The sequence below is a fragment of the Myotis lucifugus genome, unplaced genomic scaffold, assembly GCF_000147115.1.
Source record: "Myotis lucifugus unplaced genomic scaffold, Myoluc2.0 scaffold_196, whole genome shotgun sequence".
NCBI lineage: Eukaryota > Metazoa > Chordata > Mammalia > Chiroptera > Vespertilionidae > Myotis > Myotis lucifugus.
In genome coordinates, this window is record NW_005871244.1 from 2,133,248 (window position 1) to 2,147,854 (window position 14,607).

General features: G+C 41.8%; 1 protein-coding gene and 1 pseudogene across 1 annotated transcript; both read left to right on the plus strand.

Annotated features, from left to right (window-relative positions):
- The first annotated feature begins 1,795 nt into the window (after positions 1 to 1,795).
- On the plus strand, positions 1,796 to 4,476 carry BMP15 (bone morphogenetic protein 15). The gene is made up of 2 exons (XM_006097213.3): positions 1,796 to 2,150; positions 3,594 to 4,476. Exons 1-2 carry the CDS (start codon positions 1,796 to 1,798, stop codon positions 4,451 to 4,453), a joined length of 1,215 nt encoding a protein of 404 aa, XP_006097275.3. The 3' UTR covers positions 4,454 to 4,476.
- A 2,487-nt stretch (positions 4,477 to 6,963) lies between these two features.
- Positions 6,964 to 14,362, plus strand: LOC102419531 (annotated as a pseudogene).
- The last annotated feature ends 245 nt before the right edge of the window (positions 14,363 to 14,607 follow it).

Genomic DNA, 14,607 nt, shown 5'->3' on the forward strand with positions numbered 1-14,607 from the left:
CCAGAATCAGATTTAAAAGATCCCAGGTGACATTAATGTGCAGCCAAGGTTGAGAACCACTGTTCTAAAGGAACTAACAATTCAGATGAAATAACTCACACTAGGGTCACCCAGCTAATGGTTGGTTTTGGGGGTTTTTTTGTGGGGTTTTATTATTATTATTGGGATTTGAGTCCAGACCTAAAAGACCCGTAAGCCCAGGCCTTTTGTTTTGTAAAGCATGTGTACATGCCAGGGACCAATGCCACGTTAGAAAAAATAAGGAAAAGGAACAAATAATTTTGAGCATGTAGCCAACGTGTTGTGTGATATCCATCCTGTGTCTAATGATTTGTGCAATGAACATAGATTATTTCTTTGTATCCTCATAGCAACCTGTGAGATAAAACATGTTATCTCCATTTTATAGGTGAGGAGAGTGTGGCTCAGGGAAATGAAGAGATTTGCTTTGGAGAAGTTAAATTACAGCTAATAAGAGACAATCACAATTCAAAGAGGGGGTAGAGAAGAGGGAGAAGAGGTGCAGACATGGAGGACAGAGAGGCTTCTTGGCTGCCTCTCCACAGCTCATGAGGCCAGAACTAGCACATCGTGGGAGCGTGATTACAACGTCCATGCCTGTTTCACCATAATGATGCCCATCCATAGATATTTTGGGTATGAGGTAAAGGCCTCCTACCAATCAGGCCTGCTGCATCATCTCCTAGAGCCATGGCTTGACTTCCTGCCCCACCTTCTCCTTAGAACCCCAACAAACTGCTTCTCCTTGGACAGAACCAGAACTCAACCTATCATTTTTCTGCAGAATCCTGGTCTGGGCAGCCTTAACTAAACTGACCCAGTCCTGCTGCTTCCCATTAACCATCCAAGCTAGGTAAGAGCCCAGCCAACTTCCACAGATTTATCTTCCATTGCCCCAGCCTTCTCTGATGAAGCCCATTCAGGATCTCAACACCTTCCATGATAAACCAGAAAATTCTAAGTCAGGGAACTCAAACAGGGCTGCACATTAAAATCAGCTGCAGAACTTTAAAAAATCGTGATGCTTTGGTAACACCCCAGATCCACTACATCAGAACCTCTGGAGATGGTACCCAGGCATCCCTGATAGTTAAAGCTCCCCGGGTGATTCTAATGTACAGCCAAGATTGAGAACCACTGTTAAGGCATCTTCAAGCTCTACCAGCCACACTCACACAGTGGTTTCCACATTTTACTGTTACCAGGAATTTCTTGGAACATTTGTTAAGATTCAGACTTCTGGGGACCCAGAAGTCTGCATTCTTACCAGTCACAGAAGATAGTTTCACTACAAGTCATCAGCATATCACATTTTGGGAAATGCTGCACTAGAGACAGTACTGCATGGAAGTAGGGTGGTAGCAGGAGGCCTCTGGCCCTTTAAGGACTGATTAAGAGACTTCCTTTAAATCTGTGAAGCAGAACAAGCTAGTGCTGCTTTTTTTCATCCTAGTGGATAAGGTAAGGGAGCAGGTCCTGGAATGGACTTCTTTTAAATCACCTCAGCCTCTGAATAAGGGCTATCTAGTTACCAGCCCTGAAGAGCAGGAGGGGCACGCTGCCTTGTCCCACCTGCTGTTTTTATTAGTTTTGATGCAAAGAGGCTAAGTTAGGAGACCTCATTTGGTCCAGAAGATCCTCTCAGAAGAAGCAACATAGGACCTACCTGCCTTCATTTTTTCTTGCCCTCTCCTTTGTGCTTGTGGAGCCAGGATGCAGTTACCTGTGTGACAGGAAAGAGACAGAGTGATATCCTTTGGGCTTGGGCTGGAATATGGTGTTGAACACCAAGCCTTTCAAGATGGTCCTCCTCAGCAGCTTTAGAATTCTTCTTCTCTGGGGACTGGTGCTTTTTACAGAACACAGAGTCCAAATGGGAACGGTAGGGAAGCACTCTACTGGCCCCCTGGCTGAAGCCCCTACCTTGCCCCTGATTCAGGAGCTGCTAGAAAAAGCCCCTGGCAAGCAGCAGAGGAAGCCACAGGTCCCAGGGCATCCCATGCAGTACATGCTGGAGTTGTACCAGCGCTCAGCTGATGTGCATGGGCACCCTAGAGAGAACCGCACGATTGGGGCCACCATGGTGAGGCTGGTGAGGCCCTTGGCCAATGTAGCAAGGCCGCTCAGAGGTGAGTTATAATTCCATACTATCCTGGAGGGAGAGAAATCTTGGGGAAGAGTGTAAAGTATCTGTGAGTTTACTGTCAGGTTTCATTGCCTGGTAGGGAGGTTGTTTTCTCAGGATTGGTTTTCAAAGAATGGCAAACTTGGGAAAAGGTGGCTCCAATCCTGCTATCATTTAGAGGCCCAATTTAAGAATGAATTGCCTTGGGCCTACCTGAGGAATATCTCCCAGACCCCAGGGCAATTGAGTGATGTGTCAACTTCTACCTTACAAAAAAACTCTTACTGCTTGTTATATCACTGAAAACTGTAATTGAGAAATGCCCATATACATTCTTGTGGAGGGCTGTTTATATGTTTTATTCTTAAAGTACAGCAAAGAGTAGAGAATGCCGAATTGGGGACATTTACAAAGCCTCAGAAAGGACAGAAACAAGCTGTATACCGGCTCAGTGAATATCAATTGTACTTAATCCTTAATGACAGCTACTATCACTAGCTGTCATACAGCAATTAGCCTAATCGTTAAAGATAAGAAAAACTAAAGCACAGAGAGGTTAACTTGCAAAGGTCACAAGGACAGTGGGTGGCAGGGGTAGGATCTGAGCTCAAGTCTTTTTTATTCCAAAGTATGTTCATAACTTCTCAAGTGTTTAAATGCTGTACCCCAATATCCTTGTATACCAAGCAGTTTGTGTTTTGTTTTTTTATTTAGGTCATGTTGCCACATTGGGATTTTGGTAACAAATATATTTTGGAATTGTCTTTGTTCTCATTATGCTTAATTCTGTTTTAACATCTTCATTAGACACTGTTCTAGGACAGCAGTGGGTTCCTGAAGTACAGGACTCTCTAGGGAAAGCTGATAGTCATCAACTTCAAGGAAACCTTGGGAAGACTGTGATATCAAACTTGGGTTTTGCTAGTCTCAAAGATGACAACAGACAGGATTTACACTCCCTCCTCCAAGCAAAACAACTAACATACCCCTAACTAACCTTTACTGTGAGCTTACCAGGTGCCAGGCATTGGGTAAAATACAAACATGATCTTCCTTAATACCACTATCTATGAGGTAAGTACTATTAACATACCCATTTTATAGGTGAAGAAACTGAGACTTAGAGTAACTTAGTTTAACACAGCTAGTAATTGGTAGAGCTGGGTGTGACTTGGGCTCAAATTTTTATTGTACCACACACTGGCTGTATGTCCTCTGGCATAGCTTCTCTGAGTCTTAATTTCTTTGTAAAATGGGTATAATAACTAGCTCATAAGGCTATTGCAGGTTAAAGAGCTAATGCTCAATAAACAATGGCTATTATTGTGATCTTGAGTTAATTTTAGGGCTGCTTACAGCTGTCTGCATGTATTGAGGTTTGTGAAAAAGTTTTAGGCTCGGGGGTAAGAAGCTAATCCTCTGTTCTTATTTCCTCTTACTTATGCAGGCCCCCGGCACATACAGACCCTGGACTTTCCTTGGAAACCAAACCAGGTAGCCTACCAACTAGTCAGAGCCACTGTGGTTTATCGCCATCAACTCCACCTAGCTGGCTTCCACCTCTCCTGCCATGTGGAACCCTGGGTCCAGAAAAGCCCTACCAACGGCTTTCCTTCCTCAGGAAGAGGTTCCTCAAAACCTTCCCTACTATCTGAAGCTTGGACAGAGATGGATATCACACAACACGTTCAGCAAAGACTCTGGAATCACAAGAGGCGCCGGATTCTACGACTGCGCTTCATGTGTCAGCATCAAAAAGGTAGTGAGGGTCATGAGCTCCTGTGGCATGGCACTTCACCTTTGGACACTGCCTTCTTGTTACTCTATTTCAATGACACTCATAAAAGTGTTCAGAAGGCCAAACTTCTACCCGGAGGCCTGGAGGAATTTATGGAAAGGGATTCTTCTCTTCTCTTGCGGAGGGCACGGCAAGCAGGCAGTATCGCATCTAAGATTCCTGGCCCCTCCCAGAAACATGATGGGCCTGAAAGTAACCAGTGTTCCCTCCACCATTTCCAAGTCAGTTTCCATCAGCTGGGCTGGGATCACTGGATCATTGCTCCCAATCTCTATACCCCAAACTACTGTAAGGGTGCCTGCCCTCGGGTACTACACTATGGTCTCAATTCTCCCAATCACGCCATCATCCAGAACCTTGTCAATGAGCTGGTGAACCAGAGTGTCCCTCAGCCCTCATGTGTCCCTTATAAGTACGCTCCCATTAGCATCCTTATGGTTGAGGCTAATGGGAATATCTTGTACAAGGAGTATGAGGATATGATTGCCCAGGCCTGCACATGTAGGTGATAGCACAGATACAGGTAGCTCGAGTTTCCCAAGAAATTGGAGTAGGGTTTAAAATAAAGAGACAAATGTCAATGTTAAAGCTGCAGTGATGCTCTAGCTAATCTGTGGGTTCTATTCCTTGCCTTAAGTGTTGTTACTTCAGTCTCCTTCCCTGTTTATAATCTCACGTTATAAAAACAGTTCTGATACCAAACATCAGTATGTTTTGACCACTAGTCAGAGCCTTAATGTTTGAGTAAGATGTTCCTTTGGATATGTCCTATTTTCTTGTCTTTTCATGGTGACTTTGTTAAAAAGGTCACCAGTCCATTATGGGTACAATTTTGGGCATTGTCCCACCAAGACATGGGAAAGGTGGCATCTTCCTAGTGTACATCTTCTGAGGCTCTCTAGAAGATTTGGGCCTCCTATATTCTAGAAACTAGTAACTAATCAGAAAGACTGCCTGCCTCTGTGCTTCGATTGCCATCTAAATCTAAACTATTTTTTCCCAGATATATTAGAAAACTTGTAGGCAATAACCTCCACAAAAATCTTTTAAGGGAAACAGAGGAAGGGCTTTTCCTAGATTATCAGGGCTTTTTCTCTCAGCCTCTGGACCTGGGAAAAGTATCTGAGTTTCCTTCCTGTCCTTGGATGAGGAGAACAGCCTTCAATAAGACCACTGAGGAAATATGGAGCTGTCTGAGACAAAATCATTTCAAAACTACCCACATCTATAGTGAAGAGAAAGAGGGGAAGAGCTGTCATTGCTCTTTAGGATTATGTATAGGGGAGTCATTTTAACCTTTCTAGGGAAGACTAGATTTCACAGGTTATTGTCTTTATGTAACACTTAAACCCCTATTAATAACTCCATATAGAAAGCTCTCTGGTGTCTGAGGCTAGGAATTGGCCTAGTTGTGGGGGTAGAGACTGCAGTTAGGAAGATTAAAGGTCTGTGGGGAAAGGATGCATCATGTTGAGGCTTGGGTCTGACTTCATTCTGGGCTTGCCTGTTTGTGCAAGTTCAGTTTGCCTCTGGGCATGGGTCTCTGGGGGAGATGGGCTTGCTGCCTTGGGAGGCATGGAGCTCTACCTTGGACTAAAGGATGCTTGCAGTGTAACTCTTTTCTACTCCTGTGCTGTACTGAAGTGATGGGAACTGGGCTGTTACAAATAAATGATTTTGTTGTTAAAGAGACTTCTTGAATGTTTTGGGGATTGGAGGAGACTGGGCAGAAGGAATTTATTTCCTTTATTTCCTTTAGCTATGACCAGAAGCTGAACTCTAATCCCCAAGGGTGGGGCTAGAGGCTCCTCTGAAGTTTTGCTCTCTTAAGGCAGCCCTGGATCCCCAAGGGGCCCCTTTGAATAAGCCTAATAAGGCCTTTTCCCTGCCCAACTGTTTCTTGCCTAGTCTTATGGCCAGTCTCAGTGGGATGGGACTGATTTAGGATGGGTGCATGTATTTGCCAAATATAAATCCTTCTTTCTTACCTATCCATTGTAAATTAACTCATCTCATGACTCCCATCTCAATAATTGGTTCCAGCTAGACTGAATATCTATGTGCATTTACGTTTATAAATACACACATTTTACTCTTTTACCTGAGGAACTATTCCATAATATCCTTCCGTCCATCTACCTTCCACACAGTATCTTTGGGGATCAGTTCGGACATTTCTCTACACCTCCTCCCCCCATGACATCCCAGACTCAGGCATGTGTCCTATACTCTGTGCTCAGATAACACTATTTGCTTTCCTTTAGCACACTACAGTATAACTTTTTTGCCAAAAGATGAGAAATTCATCTGTGTTTTACCCATTTCTATATTAGTGGAGCCTGGCACATAGCATGTCCTTGATGGATATAAACATAGGTTCAAACATAGAACAGTGACAGTTTTTTGGATGCGTGAGGGATGTACTCTTCCTGACATGAAATATTTCAATTAGTTTTCTAATGGAATAAATGTAATATATATTTTGTATATAAAGGAACATTATTAATTTTTGCCCCACTTCAAAATCATGATTCAAATTACAATAGAATGTGACAGCTGTGTTCTTGAGTAAGGCAGTTTGTGCAATCATATATGTGGCAAGTTGACATGAGACAGTGAATGTGAACTTCTAATCTAGCCATTTCCCCAGCCTACCTGTGGTAGGCACAACTACATAAGAGGCCTGAAGACAGACTTTCGTCACAGGACCAGATTCGGAGTTCAGCATCTCAGTGTTCTTAGGGATTTTCAGAAAGTCATGATCTCCAAGGCTTGTGAGTCCTAAATACATCTGAAACTTTATTTATGTAGAGCTCAAAGTTAATTGGCCCCATTATCCAGTAAGCCTTGAGTTGTCAGAATATCCAAAGAAAACACTGGCAGAATGGAGAATGGGGTCAGTTGTAGATGATGTTATGAATTCTCTTTTCTTTTGAAATATTGCTTTCAGCTCAGCACTTTTCCTCAAGTCTGAAGTAAGAGATCTATACCTCAAATCTTTTTCTGGGAGGAAGGAGCTATGCTTGCTAGTGGAGGAGGTTGTGTGGATAAGAATCTGTTTGCCAGCACAGGAGTCGAAGAATCTGTGGGTGAGGAAAAATGATTATTTGGTCTAGAAAGGAAAGGCAGAGAGCAAAGTCCACCTTGTCCGAGCTTTTTTAGTGAATGGGCCAGAACTTTATTCAATGTATGGGCACAAAAGGAGCAGGCATTTAAAGTTGCTTCTGACCCTGGAGCTCTGTCGCATTTACTGTGGTAGTATATTACATTCAATTCTGAGCAAAGTTGGGAAGCAGGTAAAATTTATTTTCAGTTCCACCAAATACTTGGGTGCCTAATTTGGTAACAAAAGGTTTCACAACTCTTCAGTTAATTTTCCCCATAGCACTATGAAGCAGAAGGTATTAGCCCCATTTTTAAAAATAATTGATTTATTGAGATCTAATTTGCATACCATAAAAGCCACAATTTTAGGTGTTCAATTCAGTGATTTTTAGTGTATTCACATAGTTGTGCAAAAATCACTAAACTCAATTTTACCACAAAAGAAATCCTATGCTCATTAGCATTTAATTTCCATTTCATCATTCCAGCCCCAGTCCCTGGCAACCTCTAATCTACTTTCTTTTTCTATGGTTTATGAATATTTATTTATATAAGTTGAGTCATATGATATTTGGCTTTTTGTGACTGTCTTCTTCAACTTAGCATAATGCTTTCAAGGTTCATCTATGTTGTTCATTCCTTTTATTGCTAAATAAAATTCATTTGTAGAATAGGCCACATTTTACTTATCCATTCATCACTTTATGGGCATTTGAGTTGTTTCTACTTTTTGGCTATTATGAATAATGTTGTCATGGATGTTCATGTGAAAGTTTTTATGTGAATTATATTTTCTTTTTTTTTTTTTCATCTTCTATATATACCTAGGAGTAATGGTGCTAAATCATATGGGAACTATGTTTAACATTTTGAGAAGCTACTAAATTGTTTTCCAAAGTGGCTGCACCATATTGCAATCCAGGAATGTGAGTGAAGATTCCAATTTTTCCACATCCTCACCAACACTTGTTGTTGTCTCTTTTTTATTTCAATCATATTAGTGGAGGTGAGGTGATATTTCATTGTGGTTTTGGTTGCATTCCCCTAATGACTAAAGACTAACAACTAATGATATTGAACACCTTTTCATGTCTTAATTTGCAACTCACACATCTTCTTTAGATAAATATCTATTCAAATCATTCACCAGTTCTTAACTGGGTTGTCTCTTATTGCTGATTTGTAAAAGTTCTTTATAGATTCTGGATGTTAGTCCCTTTATCAGATATATGATTTGCAAATATTTTCCCTGATTCTGTGGGTTGCCTTTTAACTTTCCAGATGGTATCCTTTGAAGCACAAAAGTTTTTAATTTGGCAGAAATGCAATTTATCTATTTTCATCTTTTGTTGCTTGTGCTTCTGGTGTTATCTAAAAAACAATGAATAATCCAAGGTCATGAGGATTTACATCTATGTCTTTTTCTAAGAGTTTTTAGAGTTTTATCTGTAACATTTAGGTGTTTAATTCATTTTACTTAATTTATGCATATGCTATGAGGAAAAGGTCTAACTTCATTCATTTTACATAGATACCCATTTGTCACAGCACCATTTGTTGAAAAGACTAATCTTTCCTCATTTAATTGTTTTGGCACACTTGTCAAAAATTGACCCAAAATATAATGTTTTATTTCTAGACTGTCAATTTTGTTTCATTGATCCATAAATCTGTTTTTATGCCAGGATGACATTGCTTGATAACTGTAGCTTTGTGTAATTTATGTCATTGGGAAATGTGATTCCTCCAAATATTTTCTTCTTTCCCAAGATTTTTTAGGCTATTGTAGGCCTTTAAGTTTTCATATAAATTTTAGAATCACCTTTTCAATTTGTGAAAAAATACTACCTGTTTCCTTTTTATTAGGGACTGCATTCAATCTGTAGATAAGTAGTATTGCTATCTTCACATTATTAAGTCTTCTGATCTATAACATGAGATATCTTTCCATTTATTTAGGACTTATTTACTCAACCATGTTTTGTCATTTTGTAGTATATCTCTTACATTTTAAATTTATTCCTAAGTTTTTTTTTATTCTTTTTGATGCTGTTATAAAAGGATTTTTTCTAAATTTCATTAATTGCTAGTGTGTAGAAATACAAGTAATTTTACCATGTTTAACTTTTGCCCTGCAACTTTGCTGAACTCGTTTATTAGCTGTAATAGTTTGTGTGGATTCCTTGGGATTTTCTTCTTTCTTTTCATCTGAATACATTTTTTGGCTAATTATCCTGGCTAGAATCTCCAATATAATGTTGAATAGAAGTAGTGAGAGCAGACATCCTTTGTTGTTCCCCATCTTAGGGGGAAAGAATTTAGTCTTAACATAAGTTTGATGTTAGCTGTGGTTTTTCATAGATGCCTGACTTCAATATTCACTTTTAAGCTACAGTAATCAACATAGTGTAGTATTGGTGAAAGAATAAACAAATAGGTTAATTGGATAGAATAGAGAGCCTCAAAATAGACCCACACAAATATAGTCAACTGATCTTTGACAAAGATGGAAGAGCAATTCAATAAATAAAGGCTAATCTTTTCAACAAATGGTGCTGGGATAACTAGAAAACCACATGTAGTTGTCCAAAAATTTAACTGAAAATGGATCATAGATATAAACGTCAAACACAAACTATAAAACTTCTAGAAGATAATATAAAAAATCTAGGTAACCTTTGGTTTGGAGATGATTTTTCCCCTATATTTTGAGGTTTTCATACATCATTTTATTTCATCTTGGCTTGAATGGGTATCATTTCATTTTACATTTGTGGAAACAAAGGCTTCTGGAGGCTTGCCGGAGGTCACAAAGCATAGCAAATGAGTGGGTAGTCAGATCCTAACCCAAATCTGTCTGATGCCCTGATTATGTTTTTTTATTTTTATTATTTTTGATCTTTAAAGCAGAACATTTAATTTTGACATTTCCTGAGGGTAATGTCACAGTCCATGTAGACATACATAAATATGCACCAATCAGTGACATCCAGAGGTGGGTCAAGGTGTATGGCAGGCTACCATTTGTGTTTTGGGAGGCTAGAGAAAGACTATCTTATCTAATAAAGAGGGAATAAGCAAATTGACCGTCATGCCCTAATGGTCAAGATGGCTGCACCCACAGTGGAGGCTGAGTTGCCATAACAAGCCACAACAAGCAATCAGCAGGGACCTGAGGCTGCGCCCCCAACCTGGTGGGGCTTGACAGGGGCCTCAGGCCACGCCCCCCGCCCTGGCACCGGGCCAGGGGACCTCAGGCTGTGACCCCACCCCAGCACCAGGTTGGGGGACCTCAGGCCACACCCCCACCCTGGTGCCAGGCTGGGGGACCTGAGGCCATTCCCCACGCCCCAGCGCCAGGCCAGGGGATCTGAGGCTGCGCCCCCTGCCATATGGGGTTTGACGAGGGACCTCAGGCTACACCCCCACCCGCAGGGCTTGATGGGGGACCTCAGGCCACACCCCCCACCTATGGGGCTTGACTGAGGACCTCAAGGAGTGCCCCCTGCCCCAGCCCAGGGGACCTCAGGCCACACCCCCTGCCCAGACCTCAGGCTGTGCCCCCTCGTCTGGGCCAGGGGAACTCAAGGCATACTCCCCGCCCCAGCACTGGGATAGGGGACCAGAGGGTGTGCTGGGGGATCTGAGGCTGCGCTCCCTGCCTGGTGGTGGGCCGGGGGACCTGAGGCTGTGTCCCCGACCCTGCGGGGCTTGACAAGGGTGGGGCCAGCCGGGTCTGGATCTCATCCAATGGGGGTGGGACCAGCTGGGTCTGGGTCTCGTGTGATTTTGAGGTTCTATGGGTGTGCAGGGACTTGACTCTGGGTCCTGCAGCGCACCCCAGAATCTGACTTGAGGAAGATTTTCATATACATTTTACTAATTTTCTTTCATCTCTGACTCTTCTATTATAGAGAAAGGGCAAATAGCAATATTAAAATATTTCCTCTAATTAATTCCCTTTTAATGCACAAATTTCATGTACAGAGCCACTAGTATGTACATATTTACCTTATATGAATAAAATATCTCTGGTCACTTAAGGAACTGAGTGGTTTCAGTACAAGAAGTGAAAAGAGACTTTTTCTTGTATAACATTTTGAATTCTGAACCATGTGAATGTTGAGAAAAAAAATTAACACATACCTGTACCCTTCTCTTATACACTTAGCTGTGTGTTGATAGGACGATGCTGATGGAACTGAGCCTAAAACTCACAAGGCTGACCATTTTTGTTTTTGCACTTCTTAGAGCCTCTTTGTAACATCCTGAGAGTCTTAATTTTATCTTACTATTCTCATAAAACCAGAGCTCTAGTATAGAACATTATTTTAGTTTTGTTTAGTTTAAAACTTATATGCTTTAAGATTTAAAAAAAGTGAGTCCTCACAAAAATATCTCCTACTGACTTTCCTTTATAGTTTCTCATCTTCCATAATGAAATGACATCAAATATGGGCTGAAGAAAGCTTTCCTGTCCTGTCCTTTTTCAGCACTACTGGCAGACTCCCTAGGGCAGTGGGCAGCAAACTCATTAGTCAACAGAGCCAAATATCAACAGTACTTCTTCAAAATACTCGCCCAGGCCGAAAACCAACTTCTGCACATGGGCCACAAAGTTTCAATCGCACTGTACGCGCACACACGTGGTATTTTGTGGAAGAGCCACACTCAAGGGACCAAAGAGCCACATGTGGCTCGCAAGCCGCAATTTGCCGACCACGGCCCTAGGGCAATGCAGAAATCCAGACAAGAGAAGGAAGTGAACTAAAATAATAGAGGACAGGCACATATTATTTTCTGCAAACTTTGGAAATCTATACCATTTTTTTAAGATGCCTGCTTGCATGCCTATCAACTCTCCAACATAATAGCCAGTTCACAGCAGCCTAAGCCAAGCCAGCCATCACATTTCTTAAACACACCTGGCAAAGAAGAATTCCTACAACTCCAAATTTCAACCATTGTTTTAGAGCAGCGGTTCTCAACCTGTGGGTCGCGACCCCTTTGGCAGTCAAACGACCCTTTCACAGGGGTCGCCTAAGACCATCCTGCATATCAGATATTTACATTATGATTCATAACAGTAGCAACATTACAGTTATGAATTAGCAACGAAAATAATTTTATGGTTCGGTCACAACATGAGGAACTGTATTTAAAGGGCCAGAAGGTGGAGAACCACTGCTTTAGAGCAATAATCTGGGACTTGCTGCAACAGATGTGTTAGTCCAGATCCACATTTTGAGGAGAATATCTGTTCATGTACAACATGGTACATTTGGTTATCCTTCAAATGATCACCACATAATGCACACGTATTGCCTGTGGTCAGGGCCCCTGTCACCTCAGCAACACCTCCCCCTCCGATGACCAGAAGAAACAGCAGAGCAACTGCAGGGAGGCCCAGACAGTAGCCATGTCTAGGCCTGGAGGTCAGGAGCCACAGAATGCTTGGACCCAGCTTGGCCACTGCACTGCTCTGATGATGATTTATATTTAAATTTTGCCTGGGCCGTATGCCAAGTGGTTAGAGCATCAGCCCATGCACCAAAGGGTCGAGGGTTTGATTCTGGTCAAGGGCACACACCTGAGTTGCAAGTTCAATCCCCAGCTCCAGGCACATGGGAGAGGCAACCAATTGATGTGAGACACATCAATATCTCTCTCTCTCCAGGCCCCACCCTGCCCTCCTTCCCTTCCACTCTCTAAAAATCAATGGAAAAAATATCCTCAGATAAGGATTAACATTGATTTTAAGAGAGAGAGAAAAACATGAATTTGTTGTTCACTTATTTATGTATTCAACGGTTGATTCCTGTATGTGCTCTGACCAGGGATCAGACCTGCAACCTTGGCATACTGGGAGGACACTCTAACCAAATGAGTTACCCGGCCAGGGCTTGATGATGATTTTTTAGATCAAAAGCATGATCAAAAGCATTTCTTAGATCAAAAGCATGATCTAAGAATGAAAAAATGATAAGTTGGATTTTATTAGAATTAAAACTTCTGTTATTCAAAAGACACTAAGAGAATGTAAACATAAGCCACAAATTGGAAGAAAATAGTTTCACAATCCATATTAGATAAAGGATTTGTATCCAAAACATACAGTACCAATTGCTGGTAGGAATGCAAAAGTGGTACAGCTTCTTTGGAAGACAATCTGACAGTTTCTTACAAAGCTAAACATAGCCTTACCATACAATCCAGCCATCGAACTTCTTATTTATTTAAATGTGTGCAAAAGTTATGCTCACACAAAGACCTGCACATGAATGTTTATAGCAACTTTATTCAGAAATGCCCAAACTTAGAAGCAACCGAGATGCCCTTTAATAGGTAAATGGATAAACAAACTCTGGTACATGTATACAATGGAATATTATTCAACAATGAAAAGAAATGAGCTATCACATCACAAAAAGACATGGAGGAAGTTTAAATGCATTTTGCTAAGTGAAGAAAGCCAGTCTGAGAAGGTTACATACTGTATAATTCTATTCATATGACATTCAGGAAAAGGCAAAACTATAGAGACAGTAAAAAGATCAGTGGTTGCCACTGGTTCAGAAGGAGGAAAGAACGGATGAATATAAAGGACACTGGGTTTTGAGGACAGGAAAACTCTCCTGTATGGTACTGTAGTGGTAGAATGCATTATGCATTCATCAAAACCCAAGCAGAATGTACAATGAAAGAGTGCAGCTCTCCCACTGACCTGATAAGCTGCAGTGGCTCCAGGCATAGACACTGAGTTGGCGGCCTGGGTCTGGGCCTCTTGGACTTGGGCCCTACTGCCCACCAGCATCATTTCAAAGAACAAGGCCAGCCCCATGGGACAGCAGGGTGGCCTGGGGCTGAAACTGTGGGGTACTGGTGGGGGAGCCAGTTGAGTGGCACTGGGTGGCTCCAGTGTCCTGTGCCAAATCTAATGAGGTTAATGTGCTGCCAAGTACAGGCAATGGAAACATGAAGCCGGTGGTGTTCAGTACGCCTCTGGTGGACTTCCTGATGCAGCTGGAGTATTACATGCCTACAATCCTAGTGCAGTGACTGGTTACTACCTGGACCCTGCTGGCTTTGAGACCTCAGATCCTTGCATAACTTGGCTCATCTCCCTAGCTGCTCAGAAATTCATCTCAGATATTGTCAATGATGCACTACAGCAATGCAAAATGAAGGGTACAGCCTTTGGCAGCTCCCAAAGCAAGAGCAAGGACCACAGGTACACTCTCACCATGGAGGACTTGACCCCTGCCCTCAATGAGTATGGCATCCATGTAAAGAAGCCACACTATTTCACCTGAGCCACCCAACCTATATGTACTTGTATATCCCCTTCTCCCCACAAACAGCCTGTTCTCATAATAAACTTTCTTGTGACAAACAAACAAACAAAACAAGATTGGACCCTCATGTAAACAATGGACTTTAGTTAATAACAATGCATCAATATTGGTCCCTCAATCAAAACAAATGTACCATACTAATGCAAGATGTTAATAATAGGGAAAACTGTGGAGGAGGGAGAGGAAGGAACAGTGGTATATGG

Coding starts and splice junctions, on each gene's coding strand:
- BMP15 (XM_006097213.3), top strand. CDS start 1,796: ATGGTGTTGAACACCAAGCCTTTCAAGATGGTCCTCCTCAGCAGCTTT. Junction 2,151..3,593: donor TGTAGCAAGGCCGCTCAGAG/GTGAGTTATAAT, acceptor TTACTTATGCAG/GCCCCCGGCACATACAGACC.